This window comes from Nothoprocta perdicaria, unplaced genomic scaffold, assembly GCF_003342845.1.
Source record: "Nothoprocta perdicaria isolate Ctin4 unplaced genomic scaffold, notPer1 scaffold_74, whole genome shotgun sequence".
NCBI classification, from domain to species: Eukaryota; Metazoa; Chordata; class Aves; order Tinamiformes; family Tinamidae; genus Nothoprocta; species Nothoprocta perdicaria.
Window position 1 is genome coordinate 3,371,292 of NW_020456021.1, and position 26,092 is coordinate 3,397,383.

The 26,092-nt window shown below is 37.0% G+C and overlaps 1 protein-coding gene across 1 annotated transcript in view; it reads right to left on the reverse strand.

Moving 5' to 3' along the window:
• The window catches only part of IMPG1 (interphotoreceptor matrix proteoglycan 1), a 45,743-nt gene that overhangs the window by 2,466 nt on the left and 17,185 nt on the right, over window positions 1-26,092 (reverse strand). Inside the window, exons 5-14 of the mRNA XM_026051281.1 lie at window positions 25,683-25,750; window positions 24,968-25,059; window positions 23,606-23,752; window positions 19,636-19,694; window positions 17,864-17,884; window positions 16,312-16,565; window positions 14,756-14,832; window positions 13,758-14,298; window positions 2,897-3,468; window positions 1,702-1,921 (exon numbers count right to left, since the gene is read on the reverse strand). Coding sequence (XP_025907066.1) covers window positions 1,702-1,921; window positions 2,897-3,468; window positions 13,758-14,298; window positions 14,756-14,832; window positions 16,312-16,565; window positions 17,864-17,884; window positions 19,636-19,694; window positions 23,606-23,752; window positions 24,968-25,059; window positions 25,683-25,750 — 2,051 coding nt within the window. The remainder of the gene's footprint in view (window positions 1-1,701; window positions 1,922-2,896; window positions 3,469-13,757; window positions 14,299-14,755; window positions 14,833-16,311; window positions 16,566-17,863; window positions 17,885-19,635; window positions 19,695-23,605; window positions 23,753-24,967; window positions 25,060-25,682; window positions 25,751-26,092) is intronic.

The following is a 26,092-nucleotide window of genomic DNA, read 5'->3' on the forward strand; positions in this document are numbered from 1 at the left end:
GAGGTGATGAAAGATTTTTGTGCTTTTCTGCATTTGCATTTTATCAACTTTTTGGATTTATTTTTTATTTAATGAAGCTTACTGCCAAAGCAGAGGATGTCTGGTAGCCTGAAGTTCACTCTCAGACACATTCATTCCTTTATTCAACACAGTATCAATTTATCATAGCAGTATTTGAAAGTTTAAAATATTGCACTTTTATAACCCTCTTTACAATTTCTTTTAGTGACTTTGAGGAGACATGTAACATGAAGATAGATCAGCAAGTGTTGTGTCAATTATATATGGATGTTTTGTTCTGAAGTTGCTCATGATTTTTACATAAAATCAAAACTGGAAAAGGCATCTGCATGCTAAGGTAATGGCACTTTTCTTCTCCATTTCAATTAGATCAAGTTCACAAATGAAACAGTAAAATCTAAAAATTGAAGGCAGATCCAGGCTTTGGTTTTACAAAACAGTACAAGGTAAAGTCCTGACTCAACTGAATATTTGAACATACCTACATTATAGTAGTGTCAACACAATAATTGTTAGTCTTACTGACTAACAATACAGTTTAACAAGGACTGCAGACATATGGTATTTGAAAGGTAGTAGTAAGTCAGCAGGGATTCTGAAATTAGATACCTATGGAGCAAACTATAGGAGAAACCTATACAGTAGTAAAGTTGCTGGGCAGTAAATTTCTGTAGAATATAATTATTCCTAGAAATTTTCCACTTATCCTGTACTCTGTTGCACTTTGATGATGATATAATGATGCCCTAAATTTCACTTACAGAATTGAAAAAATAGTCAAATCCAATGTTTTATAAACTTGGATACAAGATTTTGCTCAATCACTCATGTGAACTGTAGAAGCACTTGTTACCCTGTCTTTTCCCAGCACTTAAAAGTAACAAGAATATGGATTCAAAAGAAATAAATACAAGAAAAAACTTTGGGGGAAAAACAATGAAAACTGCATCAAGAAGATGTGATTCCAGTACAGAAATGCTGGTGGTGGAGGTGCTCTCTGCACTGCACATAGAGCAAGTGTTTTGAGAACAAGAGCTAAACACAGGAAATCAGTAACTTCGTAGTTAAATTGCTGGGAAAAGACAGAGCAGAAAGTGCTTMTACAGTTTACAGTTATATGGTTATACAGTATAAGGTTTCCTGAAGGTAGCAGGAAATAGTTGGATGCAGATGTGGAAAAGGGAGCTTTAAACCACCAAAAAATCAGTAGCTCTTAAAATTTCTTTTGATTTTCCTCAGAAGAATGTCCTGTATAGTCCAAGATATCATTGCATGTGCATTGTTATTGTGATTTTATCTAGTCATTTCTGCTGGCATCCTGGAGATCTTTATACTTAACATGAATGTCCTGAGTTGGCCTGTCCTTCTACCAATGTGCCAGAACGACTGACTGAGCAGTTACTGATGATTTAGGAGAACAACTCACATTGTGCCCATTCGGCCTTTGGCTTTGCTACCTATTAAGAAATGTGCTCATGAGAAACACTACACCATGCAAAAACATCTGTTGGTAGTGGAATCTGCAAGATCTTTGTTTTTCATATTTCCATGTATTGCTGGGAGAAATTTGCTAACACTAGTCTTTCCAAAAGTGCCAGTGATCCTTTTGAAGATGTCGGTATATAGAAAAGGTTACTTAGATGGGTTTGATTTTGCTCAGCATTAATAATGCAACCTTACCTGGCTCAATGTCCAGGGAATAGCTGTCAATCTCCAAATTGAGGCGCTCAGCTGCAGCATCGCAGAAATCTTCCAAAACACAGTGTACTGCTTCCGTGATGTTGTATGGCACTGTTCTGGCAAATTTCATTTTGCTGTTGACAATCACGCTTCCATTCCTGAAGTTAAGTATTTCAAGTTGTTTAAAACCTGTAAGGTTGGACTGAAGGTATGGAAGTAACTGCAAAACAGAAAGTTGCATTTATTTTAACTTGCTGTTTATATCTACCTGGTATTCATTTCTCTTATAGTCACTTTTCATTATTAAGTACATATATCTATAGCACAATTATTTATATGATATTAATACAAGTGCCAAACTCCACCACCAAATTCCCATTCCTGTTTATTGCTATATTCCTCTGGACCTTTGCATCTTTCTCAATGATGTATTGAAATGGATGGGCAGCAATTTTCCCAATAATGAAGTGCACAGCAGTTGGATAGGTAGTAATTTCCCCAGTAATGAAGTGCACAGCAGTTGGGGAGTTTATTCATCCGGAATTAAAAAAAAAATCACCTCTTCCAAAAGCCAAGCTTAATTATTTTAAAATGTTCAGTCCAGGTGGGTTAGAGCACAGCATAGTAGGCGTGCTACTGCAGTGACCCGTTGCCCTATTGTACCCAAGGAGAAAATCCGTATCTAATCACATTCCTTTTGCTAAGCTATGATATATTTTTAAAGGCTTGTTTTTAAATCTAGCATAAAGACATGAGCCTTAGATGTAATCAGCATTACCATAGTGTTGACACGGATATGAGAAAAAGCCAAATGCAAGAATATGTGTCAGGTATCTGGACTTTCATATGTCTCTTGACATGTGAAACCAACTTCATAATCAGCTGCTTCAGACCCTGACAGCATCCTAGGTTTGTGTGTCCTCCCAGTCCACAAGAAACAATTAAAAACACAGCTTTTCAGGGTGAACAAAGCAGGGTCTGATATCATTAATGAATTGTGCTTTTTGGTGTCTAATTATCTGACTGAGCCAACCGGAATAGACCATCATCTTCCAGCCAAAACATCAAGGTAAGATGGTCACAAGAACCTCTGACTTACAGATAGAGAATTAATGTAACTTACTGGTGAGGACTATGCATTTTGTTAAACCATGCCCAACTACTGTATATGAGGTTCAAGTTGATTTTCACCCACCAATTGCATGAACTGTTGTTCTAGCGCTTTGTATTCTGAAGAACTCCTATTGAAGAGGTCATCGGAGAAGTGCATGTTGGTTACCCTGAGGCTGAAGAAAACCACTAGCTCCTTGCCTTTGGCTGCAGTGGTCATGGAGCTGGTAGTTACATACTTCAGCGTAGGAGCTGGGGTGGCTTCTGCAGGGTGAGTTCTCAGCACTGAGATGTACCCACTGCCGTGCTCCACTTCATCCAGGGCTGCCGTGCTCATCTCACTGACGCTGTCCACCTCGGCCGCGATATCCGGCACTCCGGCCTCAGCGCTCACGGGAGCRGCGCTGCCGGCTGCCGGCACCGAGTCCGTTACTTCGAGGGACTGGTCGATGATGAGGGACAGGCCGTGGGATGGGCTGGTCGCTGGAGGCAGCACCACGACCTGCTCTGACGGCAGCGCATCTGCAATAATATCTCCAGGCTGGGCGGCAGAGAGGTCACCGATAAAGAAAGGCAACGTTTTTGTGTGAAGGTAAGGGCTGGCTGTAACCAAAATGTCATCACCGGAGGATTCTGGTAGATCCATGATCTTAACTGCTGCAGAAAAACAGGGGAAACACAAACAGCCATTTCAAAAAGATGGTCAGACATGAAATGAGAATTACAGGTACACTGAAAGCATTTTCCACTAAAGCATTTTTAAAAACAAGCACTAACATGACCTAAACATGAAAATGTTATTGCCCATCGCTTAAGAAGAACTACTGAGATAAAAACACTCCATTCATGTGTTTGAGTGATGAGATTTCTGTGGGTGCTGCATTTAAATAATAATTACACTTGGTAAGTATTTCCTGAGCTACTCCTAAGTGCACTCTGGTTATGAAGGTACATAATCGCACTGTCGGTTTATATTGACTGAACGAGTAGATTGCAGCTTCGAGGTGTCTGCTTGGATCAGTGCAACACTTGAGTCATTTTGGTTCCCTCCTCCTCTGTGAGATGCAAAAGCTGCTATTTGTCAGTAATCACAAAATGTGGTTATGCAAAGTAGTACAGCACCTTTCGATGGAAACTGTGGCAATTTACCCAAAAACAGCAGCATCAATGAAAACAGCCTCCAAACCCTAAGAAATCATCTGCTGCACTTAAATCAGACATTCGACCCAGATGCCAAGCTTTTCTGATATTCCCACAAGAGCCTGCCATGGGTCTAGAAAGTATGATAGATGTAGCTGAAATTCCAGTCTACAGCGTGATGGCTGAGACTGAATTTGGCTGGCAGCTAACTAACTTTGGTAGCTACAAGAAAATGATGAGAAACTGGCTTCAACTTTGCACTATATACTTTTCTTTTCTTTCTTTTTTTTTTTTTTTTTTTCTCTCATCTGGAACATCTCAGACTGAAAGAGAACTCAATTATTCTAACTACTGAATAGGAATTTTCCATAGGTGTTCTTTGTTTTCCTTTCTGCTTTCTGAAGAATATGGTCCAAACTTCTATTTGTCATGGATATGTTTTAGGAACAAGCATACATTTCAAACAGAGGAAAGCTTAATAATAAACAGCCATCTGCTTTCTAGATATCAGTAATTTAATGAAATGCCCTAGTTCCCAATTTCCTAATGTGGGCTCTTTTTTTCTATATTGCCATTATTAAAGCGCTATTTTCATGATTATGTTCTTTTCCTTACTGAGGTACCATATACCTTCATACACTGGCTCAAGCTACTGTGCTTTATTTGGAGGTCATAGCCATGTCCTCATTCAGTTAAGTTGACCACACCTTTCAAAACAGATCCTTTCTTCCACAATTGTCCTGAAACACCATATGTAGTTTTAATGCAATTAAATTCTTCAAAACCATTTTTTTTCCCATCCAGTTTATGATTTTGCAAAAAGTTTTGCTAAGATAGTCTATGTTTTTCCCTTGTCATTTGTTATATTATAATTTTATATGGTGAATTAGTGATAGTATGTTTGGCTAAAACATCTAGCAAACTAGCTAATGAATAAACTACGGGAGTAGGATGTGGGAAGTTACGTTTTGGTTCTATTTCAAGTGATGCCAAAGCATTAGTGATTCAGGAAAGGACCCTGAAACGCACTACTAATCCGCAACGTCCTTATTGGGCCGAGTGCTGCATCCTCATTTACTGTGAGGCCAAACTGCCTGTGTTGCTCTGGAAACACAAAAGGGCCTTGAAGTGGTGCAGTAAATTCCCATTTAAACTGGCACAGTTGCGCTGTCTCCTTCTATTTGTGACAATGTGAAATCTGCACTGGTGCCAACGTAATGCCAGTAAATGCCAGAGTCAGACCACGGTGCTGAAGAGCACAGCAGAGCACTGCCCAACATGTYCTCATGTCTGCGGTTTTATCAAAGGTAGGGACAGATTAGAAAAGCAAATTAAAACTGCATGACTGATGCTGTCTGCTTAACAAAACTTTTGCTGTTATTTGTTACACTGATAAAGGGCATGACACATTTGGTTAAGGGAATTCACYGGTGAAGTACTTGAGACTTCAATGCAGGATGATCTGTTGGTGGGATGAAGCTGCAGCTCCCTGAGCTCTCAGCATGACAACACACCCGAACATTTTGAGGCCTAGTGGATGTGTGATCAGGATGCTGTTTGTTAGGCCACTTGTATTTTAGAAACAGGCAACCACGGGGAAAGCAGTACCAGAATTTTGAAACAGCAGCAAATATGAAGCAGACTAATCATACATATACCATAGRTTTGGAGTATAGCTGCCTAAAGCTTCCTAATATACAGAAAGATAGATCCTATAGACTACACACAGGCGATCAAAGTCTTCTGGCATTCTCTTATACACAAGTGAAGTATCTTAGAAGGCCTTGAGGGCATTAAGATCCAGAAACATTGCCCATTTTAGTAAGATGTGGATCCTGATCTACCAGTCAATGCCCCTCCAGCCACGCTAGTCGCTGACCACAGACATAATGCAGCACCAGCCCCAAAGCCTGGCTTACTGACCCGGTTTCTTGGTCACGCTTTCGCTAACGAGAGTGTCTTATTGCTGCTGCAGGGCATGCCTGCACAAGCCACCCCTTAAAAACAGCAGTGAAACAATTTGCAACCATTTTATGCCAAATTTTGTAACTGTCTACGTGAGGCTACGTAATCAAATGAATCCTGATGAATTAAACCCTATGGGTGAAATGCAAAGAAGACATAGACATTTTGAACCCCAAACATCCATTCACATTAGCATTTCAAATCCTAGTTTTATATTACTTTGAAATAACCTGGAATACAAACTATGCTTATGCTACTTCCTCATAAAGCAACTATTGCAACACTTTTCCATTATTTGCCTTCTAAATAGTATTTTTATAGCAGAAGGATAAAAAAATAACAACACAGGTAATTATTTTACGAATCCTTTAAATGCATAAACACTGAGAATTTAGGTATGTTTATATTTCATTTCAGCGCACAATTAGATCTATACCACCATGATTTAAGTGCAGTGAACCTGCAGAAAGTAGGCAACAGGATGCTGAGCTCAAATATGCTCCCGGCGTGACCATATCAAAGGTTGAACAATGTTGTGGGATTAAAAGCTGTTGTTAACAATAAAAAACTCAATTCTAACTCTCAACCACCTCTTATCCTCCTGCAAAGAGGTTCACTGAAATCTCTAGGTATTTTTGTATTACATGGATAAGGCAGGAGAAGCTTGTACTGAGGAAAGTTTTATATCAAAAGCTAAACTGCTGTTGGCAAATACCTGTAAACTCTAAATTAAGAGGCAATTTCCTGTGCAAACTGCTATATTAAATCTTTGTAAAAGAAGTGCTACATGCAGGCATTTATTCCCAGCTGAGAGAGAAGAATACAAAGGTCTGGTTTATCAGAAAAAAAAATTGACTGCAATTTTAACAGCTTTATTTCAGGTTGCTAGTTAATTTGTTGTCTTATATTTTTAAGTGAGGAAAACCCTTCTCATTCACTGTGAATACGGAATTCTTATTTGTGAAAGGTCAAATTGCCACRGAATATATTTCTAGTGACTTTGCATTTATAAGCAGGCCTGGAAGGTTGCATGTAAGGCAGCCTGGCGTTTCATTTTGCTCACGAGCTTAATAAGCACTGACATTTCTACAGGCAATGGACTACGGGAATCAAAAAGTCCCAGTTTCACTGACATTCATTGTTCTCTATACAAAGACTGCACTATTATGCTTAGATACATGTGTTTGTATATATTACAATTGAAGAAAATAACTAATCAAAGAATAAATATGCACTTACAAGATTTAAAACCAAGTACCTGAATTCTAATTCATACATTTTCTTGGTATCTGAAATGTCAKGTAAATGCTGGATGCAGGACTGCTATATACAAGTGAATAGCTTAAGGAGTGAATTTGTGTTTGAGATCTTTCATTTTTAACTGGGGTACAAGTTAGATGGGCAGTAAGAGAACTACAGGAAAGAGGATCACTGATCTAACATTTCACAGCAAAAGCCTCACCATACATAATTACCAATTAATAAGTTTACCTTTTTAAGTGTAAGAACACATGAGAAGCACCTTACTGGCGGCTGCATACATATGTATGTTTGCATGGGAGCTCCTCCAGAAGCTGTGTTTAGTGTCCAGTGCAAGCAGTGCAACAACTCCTCTACTGACTTCAGTGAACCCCTGCACACTGGAAGCCAATCCTTCATCTTCAGGCTGAAAAAAATGTGTCTCTTGATGTTCCTCTTTAACATTCTGGCTGAAATCTTTGTTTTTCTCACAGAACAGCCTGACAGGTCCAGCTCTAGCTCCAGTACCACATACTGCTCTACATAACTTCTTTTAAATGCCTTCAGTTTATTCTGAAAGCCCTCATACCCTACGAGTGTGCTTTGTCATCATGCCCTCACCACCAAAGATGCAGATAAATGTAATTCTGATGTATGATGTCATCAGAGGAGCACTTTGTATCCCAAGAAAATAATACTTAGCAGTGACAATCATCTCACATTATTCTAAGAGCACTTCCCTTCTACCTTGCACTCACAAGAGAACAACACTGAACTTGCAAAATCAGGCTTTGAAATGCTAAAGCTGCAGCATTCAAAGTACTGAACAGCCATAGCTTGCTATTCTTATGCCCATCCTTTATGAAAGATACATGATTAAAAAATTATTTATTTTTCCATAAGTACCTCTGCTTCATGGGGACAGAAGCTGGTGAACGTCTGTGAGCAAGCAGCTATGCAGTGCTCCCTCCTCGTTTCATGGGGAGTTTCAATATTTGATTTTTGATTTCTGACCCTCAATGCTAAGTCCTATGTGCCAAAATCCTTCTGATTTTGGATGTCTCTAGTAAGTTAGCCAAGCCTAAACTAGTCACCTGAGGATTCTTTCACAGTAACTGAAGGCAAAAACATATCTCTGGCAATTCATTTCACATCAAATCCATTTTTCTTTTTCCATATTTCCATATGTGTCAATTAATACATGGTATAAAAACAGTAATTCAACTTGCCATTTTATGTCTCATTAAGGATTTTATATACTTCAGGTAGCTATTTGCTAATAATTTTTTTTTTTTTTCACTAAAGGCTTTGTGCATGCTTTGTTGAGGAATAAGCTCTTTGCTTCAAAGTTTTGAAGTAATGTTATAAATAAATTGAATATATAAATTTTATAATTTTCTCAGCTGCAAAATAAACATAAACCTACAAAAGACAGTAATAAAATAGATACAAGTAATTAGGCTAGCTTACTTTTTTGACCTGTGTCATTGGCTGTTGCATTATCCTGTTTCAGCAGTTCCAAAGGGTTAACCACCTCAGGAACACATAAATACTTTGAATAGATAGGAACAGGTGGTGTTTAAAATGTCCTCAAACCTCTGAGTAGTAACAGTTGTCCTCATCCTGCAAGGATGCTCTTCAATAAAAATATTTGTGGGAAAGATAAAGAAGAGCAGAAAATAAYGATCTGCTAATTCAGGTCCCAGTCCCTCCTTCCACTGCAGTCTCTCCATTGCCTTGCAGAGCTGCTGCCCCTGTTTATGGCAAATGTGTTGCCTCTTTAATTAAGACTCAAAACACATGTGGAAACATCTACCTGCCTCTCGACCCTTCTGACGGTAGCAATAGAAAAGCCAGTATTTCCATATTAGTTGCTTTAGGCAGCTAACAGTATTCACACTCCTAATTAAAATATTATAAAGAAAGTAGAATGATCATCATTCCTGCATTTTGTAAAAATATTAAATAGGAAGGAATATAATTAGATACCTGGTATGGACAGTATGGACAGGTCAGTAGTAGGTTATTTTCCATGACAAATTGCTTTTRCCCTTTACTGAACCCTTACATGATCTCTTAATGAGATTGCCAAATAAAACTTCATTCAAGTGGTGGAAAAGTAATTTTTGTGATTCAAGTCCTTGATAAATGATTTAGCTGAGATTAGAAAAATATCATGAAACAGAAGAAGTAGTAATGTAGTAAACAAAGAGATAAGTAAGTAAGTAAAACCCATTTACAATGAAAACATGTTAAATTTGTTAWTGGCTCCTGTGACATCTTATATTGTTATATATCTTATATTCTTCTGTAGTAAAATTATGCACTATTTGCCATTTGTATTTWTCAGAATTAAAATATATTTTAAACAAGCATGGTACCATGTCAAACCAAGATGTCTGGATTTGATTAGTATTCAAGTCAGTGAATTAAACAGAGAAACAAAATTGAGAAGCAGTGAATTTGCAAATATGAATACACTCTTACAAAGGAATGGAGTTAAATGAGCAGCCTGCTGAAAACTCTAGCTTTAGAAGATTAACAGCTTTTATTCCCATTACTGACTGATCTGCAATCAAAGCTGAAAATGTATTTAATGAGTTTAAAGTAACAAAGTCCATGTGAAAATAATCTAAGACTYTATAAAGATCCGTAAATATTAAAAAAAGAAATCCATTTATATACACCACCATCCTGTAAGCTACTGTAATGATTATGGAGCTCCCACGAGCTCTACGAGGAAAAACTGGAACCTTGAATACCACTTTGAAATTTTTATTTTGCAATGATTAGAAATAAACTCTGATAAGTTACAAGGAAAATATGTGTCCTTCAGAATTGTGTGCACCCTGCAAATCCCTGGACACTTTCTCTATTTTTCTCCACTATATARTAGGAAAAATGGGAGCAAATGTTTGTAGGTAATGACATTGGCAGACAGTTTTGTGATATAGGAGTTTATTAGTTTGTGGAAAGATAAAAACAAAATAGAAATCACACTCTATATAAATTCAAATAATATGATTGATCCAAGGACCTAAAAACAAAAAGACAAACATGAAATTAGAATGTTAAAATTTGTGATCTTCAAATCTTGTCATAATATGAGCACTTGAAAGGAAAAATTGTAATATTAAATACACAGATTTTTTTTCATATCATATAATCACCTTCACTTGAATAACATGGAATTAATAAGCTCTCTCCATAGTTTAGAGCCACAGTAGATCCAGAGATGTGATTCAGAGCACTCAAGTTAATAGGCCTTAAATAGTCTAGTACAAATGGCGTGAGTTATTCCCTAACAAGGAATTTACTACAAAAATGCCAGCTTATAGTGTACCTTCTTACACTGAAAGGATACTGAATCTTCTAAAGAAACAGCTGTAGTAATTTTAGAGAATAAAAACTTTACCACTGTTTGATCACAATACATTGTATTTTGAAGCCAGCATTTTTAGCAAAATCAAGCATTTTTACTGAGGGTAAAAAGTGTGAGTATTATTCAGTGCATGTTAGTCTCAGCAGGGCAACTTTGGCTGCTGTTTGTTAGTATAAGACTATATCATGTGTAAAGTTCTGTAGCTTCTCATATTTATAACCCAGTAAAGGGTAATCTTAGAGCTTCAACCTATATTTCTGTATTATTTACTTTAAAATATTTTTATTGTCTTATTACTGTACTGGTAGGATTTTTYCAAATAAATTTTCCACTATGTTAATATATTGAAGAATATATTACTTGTGATATGAGTCTTGAAAACTTCTGAACTTATTTCTACGTTTTTCATATTCTTTGTTTTATTAGAGGATTAGAATTACTGCCATCAGTGTTTGAAGAACGTAAAATTCCTCAAAGAAGTTTTTATCCCTTTGTTTCAAAAAAAAAATCACTAACTGGAACAAAATGCAGTCTAAGATTCAGCTAACACTGATTAGATTTTAAATATTATCACACAGCAGGCACTGCATCCCTCCTTTCATGTGGCTCCCCGTAGCCTTTGTGGCTGTCGCTGTCAGCCAAGGAAGGAGGTGGGAGAAATTTATCCTTTTTTCTGCTTCTAATCTCCTGCCTGCCCACAGTCAGAAAGATTATCGTATATTGGTTTGACCGCATCCAAGACTGAAATGTGACAAAGTCTTTATTAGATACATTACATCTCACTAACAGCGGGGAGTTACCTGCAATCAGTAAAAAAGCCTAAGTTTTGGCTAGTAGGATCATTCGAAGGAAGTGCTATTATGGTGAATGTGGAGAGGGAGAGATGATAACTTTGGAGTAAAATAGCTCTCATAGTCATGGAAGGGGACAGCCAGGAGCAACGCTGATTACAGGAGAAGTGATAGCACTTGGGCCACAGCGGTTCTGAGGAAAGGATAGTTTTGAGGGGCTAAAGGGGCGCATGTGACAGTGCATGAGAGTGAGCCCCCGGAGCTGAGAAATGGGGTTGACTACGGGATGCAAAATGATGACTGTGACAGAGACCAGCTCCACACACGAGAGTGGGAGATGGGCAGGGTGGTCTGGCTGGGCCTGTGTGGAAACTAAGGGACCAACGTGTGCGTCTGCGGAAGAAAGTCGGGTGAAAAAGTCTAAGTGACTCTGTGTCTGAGCACTGAGGCAAATCTCTCTGCATAGAGGTGCAGGTTGCTTTTCCACTGTACAAATAGCTTTAGGTGTATTGACCCTGTATTGGAACATTTTCTCAGCAGGGGGTTTTCTTTGTACGTTACATAGCAATGTCACTGACTCAACAGGACTATCAGCTATATATAAAACACATAGAGTCTCACTCGCTTTTGTTAAATTAACTAATACTGCATGTTTGGGGAGGATGACTAAGAAATAGTATTTGAAGTAAAGAAAGCCTAACCTTAAATTAAAACAAAACTGTATGGGTGAAACTGGATAATCTGAGCAATGTGTTAATGGGGAATGGCAATGTGTTAAACTGGAAAAATAGATAATACAGTTTGTCTCATGCCTTTTTGTTCAGATTATTAATTTCGATCTAGCATTTTTAAATATGTTCTGAGGATGTGATACAAGTTTTATTTTGTTTAGGTTTTCTGTCATATGCAGCATACGAATCATCTTCAGGTTAAGCATAATTTTTAGGCTAATCAATCTTTTATACTATACTTGAGAAAATTACGCAAGTAGACCTACCTCTTCCCTCTTCTGAGCATCAGATTAATCAGCACCTTCATGCAAACCATTCTTAGCACATCTGAAGCTGCCAGTGATCATCAGGGAGAGTGAAAGGGTGCAGAGAGAATCTGATGGGGAGAATGTTGAGAGAAGCTTGTCAGTTTATGATCAAGGGGCACATGAGGAAACCAGAAAAATATAAAATGAAAACAGAGGAGTTCTTACCCGCTATTACCAGGGATGTAAAAAAAATGTCTGGCATGGCTGGCACAAACAGTGGGTGAATTCCAGTCCTGAGAGCATCCAGAGTAATTCTCCAGGAAGTGATGGGTTTTTCTCTTCTGTGACAAGGCTGGTTATGCCAAAAAGAAAGCTATGCTAAACACACATGGCCTTCAGGCAACTGGAGATGAACCAGAGGCAGAAAGAACCTGCCAAACATCCACAGATCAGCTTTTCAAGAAACTGCTAGGAAATAGCAGTGAGCAAGGAGAAATGTGCAACCAAATTAATTGTAAGGCAGGAGGAAGATGTCAAAGGGCTCTGTTCAAAGCAAGGCTGTGTCAATATGAGAGCAATTATGATAAAGAGTGAGGCTCTTCCCAGTCACACATACAGAGATGTGACCACCATTCACTCCTCAACAGTGTTCTTCTCACAGGAAAAACACTGTGACACTGCAGACACTGTGACTCTGCAGAGTCTTCCCCYCTTAAAGTGTTTCTTGAGAGCTTGAGGATGATCCAGGCTGGTGGAACAGAGATTTACGAGTACAATAGAATATTAAAAGCTTTTATTTCCCCCCAATATTGATGGAGCGACAGCCCCAGAAATATTGTTTCCTCTATGACATTTTCAATTTTTGAATAGATGGAGGGTGATGGCAGGAACTATTGCTCAAAGTTTGCTGCTGTATACGGAGCTGCTACSCCATACATACCAGTTCTCCCTATACCATAATTCTCCCCAGTATCCAGTCTGGCTTTCCAGGCTGCTAATATAGGTAATGGAAGTAGCAGACTTACCAGTATTTTGCTGCTCTATGGAAATCTGTGATTTGTCTTTGCCCTTAAGCTCATCCTAATATCTTTCTGCTGACATTTTTTTTTTTTTTCCATTTGCAGGGTCAATGCTCTTCTGCTAAATAGGGAAATCATGCCTATCTTTTTGTTTTAGGTTGTATTAAAGTTTCTCTACCAAGACTTGTGTAGGTATTTGAGTTGTTTTTCACTTACAACATGTTTTTTTTTCCTATACTTGTGATAAAGCAGAAGGGGTCATCACATATGCAAAGTGTRTTCTGCCCTTGATAGTCCAGAAATATTCTTATTATGACTAAAATTGAAATCTTAAAGCAGTATCTGCATTACTCAYATATGAATATATATGTGTAGGAACAATTGAATCACTCCTACTTTTTCTAACAACAGGAATGTTTTTTGCTTTTTACCTTGTCCAGCCAGATCATCTTGGTCAGCTTCCTTGAAAGGTGGTGCTGTGATTCCAGTCAGCTCTTTYTCCATCTCTGCTTCACTCTTCTCATCACTGGCATCCAGGAAAGTGATTGGGATAAAGGTATCATCTGTGGTATAAACTGCCAGTGTGACAGCCTGCTCTGTTGGGGGCTCCAAGTCATCAGTGATTAATTCGTTGCTGGTATACTCATCTGCTGGAGGAAGCAAATAGGAACCCTCTGGTTTCAAAGGACTGTGTGTGCTAAGCAGAGCACTGAAAGGCACTGTGAAACTTTGCTGGTCAGCAGTGGTATCTTCTGTGCTTGTAGGAAATCTCTCTCGAGACAGTTCTCGAGGAGGTTTGGTAGGGAATGCAGTTTCAGATGAAACAAAATTATTAAAGTCTTCAGGGACCCTGATTTCTCCACTAAGCACAGGGATTTCAGTTGCAAATCCACTGGTTAAGGTTTCTCCTGTTTGTTCCACCAGTGCTGGGCTGGGATAAGGTAGTGGAAGTTCAACATTCATGGAGTCCTCCTGAAAAAGGGATTCAGTAGAAAAAAAAAAGATGAATGCAGTCATTTGCATTAACATTCACTGCAAGAAAGTCTAATGATGTTTAGTCACAAGAGCTTGTGAAAAATTAACTTCTTGTGAAGTCATGGGATATATAAAATCTCAGATATACACATGTGATCCTAATCACGTTGTCTATTATTTTAAAATCAGTCAAAGATGACTTTTACTACCCCTATCATTTACTCTTCTTCTCTCATTGACATGTGTTATGTTATTTTATGTTTATTACTCATGAACCATGGTTTCCCTTGTAATTAACAATGGCAAAGGGATCAAGCAGTAATATTCATTTGTAAATACTTTAAACAATATCTCTGCTTTTGCTGTGGAGCACCACAGTATATATCTTTCTAAGACTATTTAAATTATTTTTTTGTGGAAAAATGAATTAAAATCTCACTCTGGATTAACTTACCAGCTCAGGGGGAGCTAGAGGAATAGTGACCATGGACTGGATGTCATTATCAGAATCACTAGACGGTTTAATAGATTCTGCAAAAAATAATCATATTTTTATACACACACAGAACTGAATAGTTTCAAGACAATCACGTTGACAATGGATTGAAACTTATAAACTAAGTAAAAACAGTATTAAGACCATTATTCTCCATCAAAAAGATGACTTTTAAAAATCAATGTTAAGAAAGAAGCATAAGCTTCAATTTAAACTGACAATTGTGAGTAAGGTAGGAATTTTATATGCACTAATCTTTTTATTCCTTATATAGTATTAATGGGATAGGTCTGTAGAGGGCTGAACCATGCATAGCTGGATGAATAATTAAAACCAGTTGGAGTACAAACTACTCAGTGAAATTCACACGGGCTATGATGTGTCATTACAATGTGTTGTTCATCAAGCTAAAATTCTTTTCAGTTGTTACCAGAACCCACAGCATTGTTACTCTCAGAGGTTTTGGCTTTAACACCCTGTTGCTCCTTTAACCCTCTCTGAAGAGCTCTGTAAAACATACCTGCATGCAAGCTGATTTCCTAAAACTAGCAATTAAAGAGAGCTAGTGGGAGAAAAGTTACTCAGAAATAGATAATGTTAAAATATTTTACACCCATATTTTTTTCTTGGCACTTTTAATCTCAGTCATGATAGAAATACTAGTTCATCCAATTCATCTAAACATTTTTGGTAGAAGAAAATGTTGCTGTTTATATATGACACGTAATGACTAAAATATGCAGACTGTTTTACTAAAATATGCTGAGTGTCTTAACATTTTCATGTGTACATATATATATATATAAAAAAAAATTGATCTAGCTCTCCAAAATCAGGGCTATGTTAACTTTGAAAAAATAATGGATGCACTATAGAGGGATATTTATGACAGATCAATGGACATAAAATGGCCTCTGAAACTTCTGATGGCATTTTTCCTCTCTCAGCTTTAGCTCTTTATACTTGTCATCTATGCTCCATCTGTGCTTCAGGGAAAGAAATGTCCCCTCACAGTGTGAGATTCACATCACCAATTTTAGCTTGAGATCAAATGCTTTTTAAAGTGCTTGCCTTTCTCCTTTGACTCCACTGGAAGGGTAGATATCTTGACTACCATGAAGGTTTAGTTTTTAGGCAGCTAAATCTAGGTTAGAGGAAACACTCATTTTTTGTCTTATTAAAAATAGGAGACTATCCCTACTGGGAAATCAAAATTATTTTGTGGATTTTCATGCTATATTTCTTGTTTCCCCTTATTGGTCTGAATCCACAAAATATTCAGCTTTTCTAAACAAATAGAGCCTCCAATGTGATTAGAAGTTAGGATTTAAAATGATAAAAGGTCATTTTGGTTTTAAATTTAACATAGATCTGAGAATTCTTTGCTTGTTATGCAATATACAGCAAAATGGGTTATGTCAAATGAAAATGATCTGTGGGGGACAGAAAGACCTTGTTCAAATTGCACATATTTGCCAGGCAAGGTTTAGACCTGCAGTGTCTTGCCTACTGACCATCAGTAAACTGAAGTGTTCCAAGGTCCACGGGCAGAGACCTGTCCTCGTGGAGTGCTGTGGCAACCAGCTGCTGAAGATCAGTCACGGTGAGTTTACTTGCAGCTACCTCCTTCTCTTCCTTTGGAGAAAGTGGAGTTTTTTCATTTTCAACCTTATTAGAGCCAATGGTTGTGAGGTCATCTGTTGGGCTTTTGATGTCTGAGCCATCTCTCTCAAAGTTTACCACGTATCGTGCTATAGTGCTGCTTGATCTGCAAAGGGAGGATACAATAATGCCAAGTGCAACTAAATTAGTTAATGGTTGAGGACTTAATTTAGAAAAAACAAACAAACAAACACAATCTCTGCAGCTCAAAAATATAATTACTCATAAAAATAACACAGATATGCTTCTTTTTAGTCACAAAGTCATCTACAGATCACTTCTGCTATACCTAAGGCTTTTTTTCGTCTATGCATCATTCCAAAATAAAAGTTTAAATTTTGGAGAACATTATAAATATCCTAACATAATCCACTTAAAGCTGACTACTCAGAGACTTGTAGGACTGATAATAAAGTGTGAAGTTATTGGTTCAATTATTGATTATAAATACAAGCTGGAAGTCACCAGAAGTCATAATCACATATTGGTTATACAGAAACTTATGAAAAGTGAGTAAACAGTCTTTAGTTCATAGAACTGCATATAACCAAAAATTCTACCATGTTTCATGCAATTTCACTCTTACGAAGAACAAACAAGAAAACTAACTAATGTTGGAAGAAAATAATTTTCCACTGTAGGAGTTAGCTTGTCCAACTCTAAATGAGTGTGTATAGCTTCTGCTTAGATGTTATTAATTAATCATTTTTTATAAATGTTAAATGCACTTAACTAAAGTGAAAAAAGCAGCGAACATATTTGGGAGCATTTGTATTGCACTCTGTTGCTTTCAACAGGATTGCATAAGTAAAGTGAAAGAAATTTCATCTTATCTAGTATATGCTATGTATTTATGCAACACAATTCCTTTTAAAATACAGTTGAAGGAGAAATTCTGAAAGCTGCTAGAGAAATGATTCTCCTGGAGCGCTTTCAAGCAATAACAAAAAATCCCATAGTTGTATGTATTACCAGTCAAGAGCTCCCAGGATTTTATCAGATTAGAAGTTGGTCTCTTTGCAAATTAAATCTTACATTCTTTTTGAACCGAATGCTTATATATCTATTTCTATGTATGTATAAAACACAGCTAAGAAATAGCTTATCAAAACTGAAAATGTAAATAGGAAGATCCTTTGTTTTTTATTTTATGTTTATGGCCAATGGAGATATCCAGTTACTTGAACATGGATTTGTTCAGAAAATTCTTTACTTCAGAAAGACCCCGACAGAATTTCATTATGTGAATCTTTCAGATTACGGAAAAAGATTCTGTACTTGGGCAGAACACAATTTACTTTGTCATATCAAGATAAAAAAAAAAGCTAATGGACATATCTATATACATTTATTAGTTTATAGAAAATGGTAATCATATTAATTATAGACAAACAGACAAATTACCCATCTTTTTCCTTCTTCTGTCTTCATTCCATCACAGAAGAAAGAGTGTGATAATGGATTGCAAAAGAAAGAAAAACAGAGATTCATGTATATTGGCAAACCATGCAGTTGTAAATCAAAAGCATCATGACATTTTATCTTCTACCTGTCTTCTATAGTCTTTACCTCAGGGTGAAAATTACAGCCTACTCTCCATCATTATGCTTTTTCTCTTTCTAACAAATCTTCATAAATGGGAAGAAAAAGGAATTTTACTTTATTTTGATAGATGGAAAGATTTGCTTTTTTTTTTTTTTTTTTTTTTTTTTTTTTTTTTTTTTTTTTTTTTTTTTTTTTTTTTTTTTTTTTTTTTGTCCATGATGACAAGTGGCTACTATTATTGTTCCTCTACTTGGTAGCTCAGATGCTAGTCACAGGATAACTTGACCTATTAATTACCTCTGACTTGTCTGTAGTGACGTTCTGTAATATATGCTGAGTGCTGCATAATATCCTGTTATTTTCATTTCCCTGATGAATTCTCTGGCACATCTCTAGTATTGTCTTTCAGTACTGCCTCATAGCAAATTCTGCTAACAAATGTACCAAAACAGCCAAAGGAGACCAGACAACAACATATCTCAGACTGGTTTTGCTGCTGGGAAACAGCAAAAAAACAGCATTCATCAACACGGATGAATGTGCTTTCTCATCAGCATCTGAGACTGAAGATCAAGATATTAAACAAAAATTGATCTCAGATCTCTTTGGAGTTACAACTCAAGAAGGTAATTTAGCCTAAGTTGTTACTGCAAGAAGCCTCTACAGATTTTCTCTGCTTGTTCCGGAGTAGTCAGCTTTTGCTTTTCTTCATTTTATTATCAAAATTTTAAACAACTTGTTTTCACTATGTTTTGTTCTTATCTCTCCCTGTTCCCAGAAATTTTGCAGAGAGAATAGCTGAGAAAAGTAAGTCCTTGTCTAAAATTACACTGTGATGTGATTATCCCTCAACATGTACTAAGTATTAACAGAACTGTATCTCCTTTATGCTGTGACACAAGCCCACATGAATTTATGTCTTTTCTTGTTCTTTTTCTCTGTTTCTTTCAGGTTTTAATTGCTATTTGTGATTTTGTTTTCTTTGGACTCTTCCATGTGCTGTTATCTGTGGAATTAACCATATAAAATACTCATTCCTTTTTGAAAAAAAACAAAAACAAAACAAAACAAAAAAAAAACCCTGTTTTTGAGGAAGATAGATCGGAATTTATACAAAAGTATTTATTCAAAAGTAAGGCATCTGAATGGTTTGAAGTACTTATAAATAGTCTGCTGCAAACATTTTGCATGGGTGAATATATCATATCCTCATCTTGCCAAAGCACCATCACTGTGCTTTACAAGGGGCACAGGATCCCTATGAAAATAAAGTACGCACCCAAATCATTCAAGCTCTTAACCCTCTTTGCCTAACATAATTTAAGAAATTTTGTATTTCAATGCTGGTAGCAAACAAATGATTTGAAAACATTAATAATCACCTGAAACAGTATTTATAATTTCCTCGGGGAACAAAACTACTTCTGCTGCATAACAATTCAAAGGCTTATAGCCTCATTTGGGATGTATTTGCACTTCTCTTGATATTCTCTATGTATTGTTCCAGAAAATAAATTTCTATTTATAGCAATACATGCTCCACTATTAATAGGTCTCTTGATACTGGAGGAGAGAAGTGAGATGAGAATCCTTGAAATCAATAGAAAACTGAAACCTATTTTCTTACTTACTTAAATCCTAATACATGGATTTCTTTAAATCCTGGAAGTTTCTCAAATATTTTTTGCATCTAAAAAAAAAAAAAAAAAAAAAAAGGTCATTAAGTCAGTGTAAGTTCTGCTAGTAAATGATTTAAAATGATTTATTTATTCTCTGCTGCCAAAAAGCAAAAGCACAGGTTGGTTATCCAGAACACATTTATCTAGAAATGTGAAAGAACACATTTTCACATTTCAGTAAAAGCTTAAGGAAATTGTGTCAACTGCCATTTTTTGCTATTAGCATTGCAACTTAAACACACCATGGTGTTGGTATATGCTGTCTGTATTATCTGTCAGCAGGAAAAATGAAAAAAAAAATTCCTTTTTTTTTTTAGTATTTTAATTATGTAAATTAGTGATAATCTAGTTCATAAGAGCAAGTCAAATTATATTGATACAATCAAAGTTTTGTTTCATGAAATACTCTGCAACTCGTCTTAAGTGTAAATTACTATTTAAAAATATTAATCAAATGCTGATGCATTTAGGTTAGTTATGAAATTATTTATAAATTAAACATTTTAACTGTCTTGTACAAACAGTCACTTCACATATTTTTAATTCTAATGCAAGTAATTGCAGTTAGTGTTTTGTAAACAGAAAAGCCAATATGAAGCACAAATAATGAACAGAAAATGTGAATCTTCTATGCATTTTTTATGCTTCAGAGGGTAAGTATTTTTACTAGCACCTCCAGCACTAGCAATGTATGGAGCAGACTGATAAACACTAAAGAATTTCTTCGAACTATAGTAAGATTTATACAGCAAAGTCAAATGAAATATTTTATGTACTTCTGGTATGTCAGAGGAATTTTTTTTTAAGCAAAGTTCCCCTCTGATTAACTTCCTGGTCCTGCTAAGTACCRGGCAGCACATCCTCTCAGCCTTTCATCTGATAGCAAAGTCTGTGGAGTAAAGGGAACTCAGCACTTAAAAAGAAGTGAAAAGCCTTTTGAGGAATCAGGTCCTTTTAATTCAGCATATCGCTCAAAAAGCATGAACAAATGTGGAAGTCTTTCCACTGTCTTAGTTGTATGATTCTGTTCAAACTCAGCATGCATTTAAAATTCTATCATGATTGAGAATTTGCCCAAACAGGTGTGCACTCAGAATTAACAAAGTGTTTCAACAGTACTTGAAATGGTTGGTAACCCCAAGGAAGGTGAGACAGCAATATCTGTAAAGCTCTCTTATGTGCAGAGATTTTCACTTCTTCCATTCCTCCTTTCTTGAGTCTTTGAAGGAACGAAGGTTGAATGTTTCATTGGGTGTTGCCTTAATACTTGCTCTTTTTCTGGGTTCTACCAGTGGTTCAGAGTTTCAGCTTTATTCTCCATGTGTTTAAATGGTGTCTTAGAGTTTGAGTGTCACAAACACAGAAGATGTTGTTAGGTGTTGCAAAGATTGCTAAGTAACTTCCACAAGTTTCTTGTGTCTCTAATATTAGCTAAGTGAAGTAGTACAAGACCAGTATATTATAGTACAAGTACAAGACTAGATAACAGCTGCCCAGTGTCTGCCTTGGTGTCTTTTTCTTCACAGCAAGTAGTAGAGGATCTAAGGGAGATATTAGGGCAGAAAATGGCTCTATATTCCTTTTGACCATCTCTCACAAGAGGAAATTAGGAAAGGAAGTGAGATGGTTGCTTCACTTTTGAACTTGGAAATCAGTAAAAAGTGAGGCAGAATTAATAACTAGACTGCAGGAAGATTTTTAATAGTATTCAAGGCAATAATACTGAAGATTACATATGTTAAGGACCTAAATATCAGTAAATTCTGTGTCAGTAGGATAAAATTCATTTTCCTAAACATAGGCCTGCAGTATCATTTTAGATTCCCCAAGGTTTTCTGCTCAGCTGCTGCTTTCATATTTGAAAGCCCTGTGCAGATAGTTGGATATCTGCACAGTTTAGGTGCCTTCAGGCACCTAAAATGTCAACAGATGTTGATGATGATGACACTAAATCTGTCTTTTAGATATATTATGCCAATTGACTGTTGCTCTGGGCTCTGTCTCTTGCTGGTTCACTTTATATCACCATAAATAATGCTTTTTTTAAAAAACAGTATGCACACAGGCCACTTCTTATTTCTTACTTTTGCCAAGAAAAACTCAATTCACTGAGTAAGCAATTGAATGTGTATTCTATTTTTCACATGATTTTAAATAAATTCTGTAATATAATAATGTCCTTCCAAACATTTGCATTGCAAATATCTACTGTAACTCCTCTCTTTTACCATGTCCTAGAATTGCAAGCTGATAGGAGCTTGGAACCTCACAGCCCCACCTGCACAAAGGCCTTTTTCTTGGGGTTTATTTCAGAATATTATTATGCAGGAGTTGTTACATTTTGATCAAAACCTCCTCACCTTCACCCAGTACAGTGTACTTTGGAGGAAAACACGTTGACTATATTTCACAGTCTTGAGTTACAATTTATTTTCTGTTCAAAATTTTATGTCAAGAACAGCTTTTGATGCTCTAAGGTGAATGCATAAAATTTCATGAAAACGGAGAATAGTTTGATAGTCAAGGAACTTTTCTTTTCCCTGTATAATTCTCATATATGCTAGGAACTTTTTAAACCTCATATAGGAACTTTTTAAAACAACAATAGTAAACTAACTCAAAAGTCAGACAGCTGAATTATGAAATTAGATGTGTAGCAAGCAAAGCCTGAAGGCTTTGTGTTCTGTGTTCTGTGAGAGGATAATCCCAGAAATCTCCAGAGAAACCACTTTTCACCATCTCTGACAACCCTAAAATCATCATTTTTCCACGTATAACTGAACCTGAACCAGAAATAGCTTGTACCAAGGAGTAACTATGAAATGGATGATAAGCTTTAGTTAATTCTACTGTGCAAACCTCTTGGGAACCTTAGCTTATTAACTGTTATCTATTAAATTGAACATTCAGTTAATGCTATTAATTTTATAAAAAAACAAATCTTAAAGAAAATATGGTAATGCAAAACAAAACAACTTGGAAATGGTTCTTTTTTCAGATCCGATTACTGGTTTTTTTGATTTGTTTGATTTCTTTCGTTTCTCATGAAATGAAGAAATTTCTCTCTCTCTCTCTCTCTCTCTTTTTTTTTTTTCTGTAGAAATTAAATTACATCTAACTACTATCCATGAATTCCCCATTAGGCCCAAATGATGTTTCTAAAGCTTCCAGTGGGGTCTAATACTCTGTTCTCCAGTTATCTGAGGCTTTACAGTTTAAAAAGAGACTGGCTTGGAAGTTTGGTAGCTGAACAGATGTCCTAAAAAGGTGGAAAAGATGCTATATCTGAAGGAAAAGTGGAGACAATATCAAGCATCATCTGGTTTAAGTGAGGGAAGTTATTTAGATTCTAGTTCTGTGTCATTGTCCCAGTGATGGCAGACACTAAGCAAATACAAAGTATGAAGACTACCCCAACTTTGTGCTCTTGAACACAAATTACAAGGCCTTACTACACATTGGAACAACTATGATTTATGAACATCCACAGATAATGCTCCAGTGTGAGTTCATGAAGGTGCATCATTTGACCAGTGCCCCTCTGCTTTGTACTGCTGATATCAATAATACTCCTAATCTTTCCTTGTGTGGTGCAATGGTTTATAATTTCTACTGCCGTCTTCTTCATAATCCCCTTTGATACTCATAATTGAACTTCCCTGAAAACTTGACATCTTGAATTAGTGCAGAGAGTTGGCACCATTAGAGTCCATTAACTTCTGTCAATGTCTCTCATTGACCATGAGCAACCCAGTCCCTAGAAACCTGCAAATCAGCATTTTAATGGGCCAACGCACAGTAGTGTGATACCTAGCTAGGGATAGTTGCCAAAGTGCCTTTGTTTCTCTGTGGTGAGCACATTTCTGCAGTTTCCTATTATGAGTCTGTCAAGGTATACAAAGCACATCGTCAGCCTCCTTACCTGGAGCTGAAACTTGGCAGCAAGCTGCCTGTACTGTGGGGAGTCAGGGTCACTAAGCTCAGGCGTATACTCCTGATCGGTGAGAGTGACGCTGAACTCCACCATTTGCTCCACGGGCAGTTCCGGAACAGCATTTGTTCCCAGCTCCTGGGGAGAAAAATAGGCAAAAGGAAAAAAGAGGAGAATAATACTTTGCGTGTTCTTCTGCTTGCTTGTTTTGTTTTGTTTTGTTTTACACAATGTTTTCCTCAATATTTAATAGGGAGAAGAGCTCCTTTTTAAGTGCTTCCTCAAAAGGACATTCTGAACTCTCTCCTGCAAAGAGTGAGGACTCCTAACCACATCTGTTAGCCTAATTCTTCTGCCTTTGTATGTTCACAGTACTGTTAGTTGCCTTTGATATACATAAAAGAGGGTGATAACCAGCCATTTGTTGCCAAGTGAGGGTTGCAAAAAATTTTCTGGCTTTGAACACAATGAAAGTGATACAAGTGTAATTGCCACTTTGGAGGAAGCTTGTTGCTCAAGAACAGGAACAGGCAGATGCCAAAAGCAGCACCAAATGTGCTGGTATCATATGCTCAACACCTTTAAGGAGCCAGAGGAGATTGCCAGGTTGCTCAATGCTGCTCCGTGTTTAGACATTTGCAGCTTTGTTTTGCCTTTTTATTTTTTTTCTAGTAAAAAAGTATAATTTGTTCTTCTTGGGTTAGACCTTTCCTGTGCAATTGAATGCCCTGTTATGAAAAGTCCTCTTCTTTTGTTTACTGCTTCCTATTTTTGTACTTGCAATTTTGGCCTACACACTTCTTTCTTTAACAATGTTAATCTGCAGAGGATGTATCATTTACTGGATACTCTGTGCTGCTCTCAAGAAGGAAATTATACAAGAAAAAGCCTTCAATCAGTGTTTTCATCCTACACATAGAGCTGCTACATGACTCTTGTGCTTCCTTCAGGGACATGGCTACTAAGGACTGGGACAAGAAAGAAGGAGAGAAAGAAAGGAGGGATTAATTAGGGTCAGTCTCCTAGTCCATGACAAATTTTTAACAACAAAAAAGAGATTTTAAACTCATTTTCTCTTCATATTTGTATCGGCTCCTCCCTTCCTACAGTCACGATACAAGTGAGAGAAGCGCAGCTGTGAACAGCAGAGCCCTCTCAGACAGTTCGGGGAAGTTGGGGTGATGGTGGTCGGCATCGCTCTGCAGCTGCTGCTGCCCCTCTGGAAGTTTCTACTTGGAAGACCATGAAGCAACTGGGGCAAATAATGTCCCTTCCTGAGCGCTAATTCTGCGAGCTCAGCTCAAAAGAACAGAGGTGAAGGAATAAGCTGGATGGGCACAAAACTGTCCTCACCTTCACGGGAGTCTTTGTGTCGTTGACGATTTCATTGAGCAGCGTCCCATTGGGCACTGGCGCGTAGGGAGAGAGGGAGGCGCCAGGGGAGCCTGGGAGAGGTGGGAATAAAACAAAACAAGAACAGGGATGTGTGACAAAGATGGACAAAGCTGCCTGTCACAGACCTGTTTGCAGGATGCCTCCTCGCTGAACCAAGCTGCTCTTATTTACACATCCTTAACACTGCATGTTTTTCTAGCACTGCTTTAAAGAACTTTGTACACAATGGTATTGATGTATCTAGACTGAATAAACCACTGAACCTAAATTAATGTCACAGCATCAGTGTGACACTCTGGCTATAGATCATTCTTTATTTTCATCTATTGGCTTATTTTGGCAAACCAAATGCAGCAGCTGATAGTTAATCCATGACTGATGCCAAATTAGCATTACTCACTGCACATGAAACTAAGAACACATAGCTCATAAGATGCAGCTGAAGACTGCGAAACAAACCTGAAACAAAATGTCATAGCAGGCATGTTGTCAAGAAGTCAAAAAGTAATTTTTGTACCTCTTTTAGTCAAAGCATTTTTCTTTATTGCACTTCACCAAGCTTGTCATACTCCTATTGCATTCATTAAATAACAGCCTTCTACAATCTACAAGTCACTATTTCTAGACAGTCTATTTAATGGACAGACTCAGAGGAAGCAGGTTTGATTTTTACCTGTAGAAATGGAAGGAATGTCTTCCAGCTTTTTGCCACCTGTTTTCTCTGTGGATATTTCATCCTTCCTATTAACCAAATAGAAATGAGTGATTTATTGATCAACAATACTTTACTCACAATGGCAAAGATTTAACAAAACACAGAAATCACTCCTATATTGGGTGTATTTCTAAATAAAAGAACTTGATTCTAATGAAATATTTTGATGACCCAGTTAAACTGGTCAGTGCAACAGCAAATGGGGAGAAAAGGGATCACAGAAATTAAATCTAATAGCACTGTCAATGCACAGACTAGGCTATATGGCAGGGCTTGCTTTTTCTGTCTTTGAATGGAAAGTAGATTCGACTGCTGACTAAAATGCAAGCAAGCCTCCTTGTAACTTATCCAAATCAAGTATCCTCTCC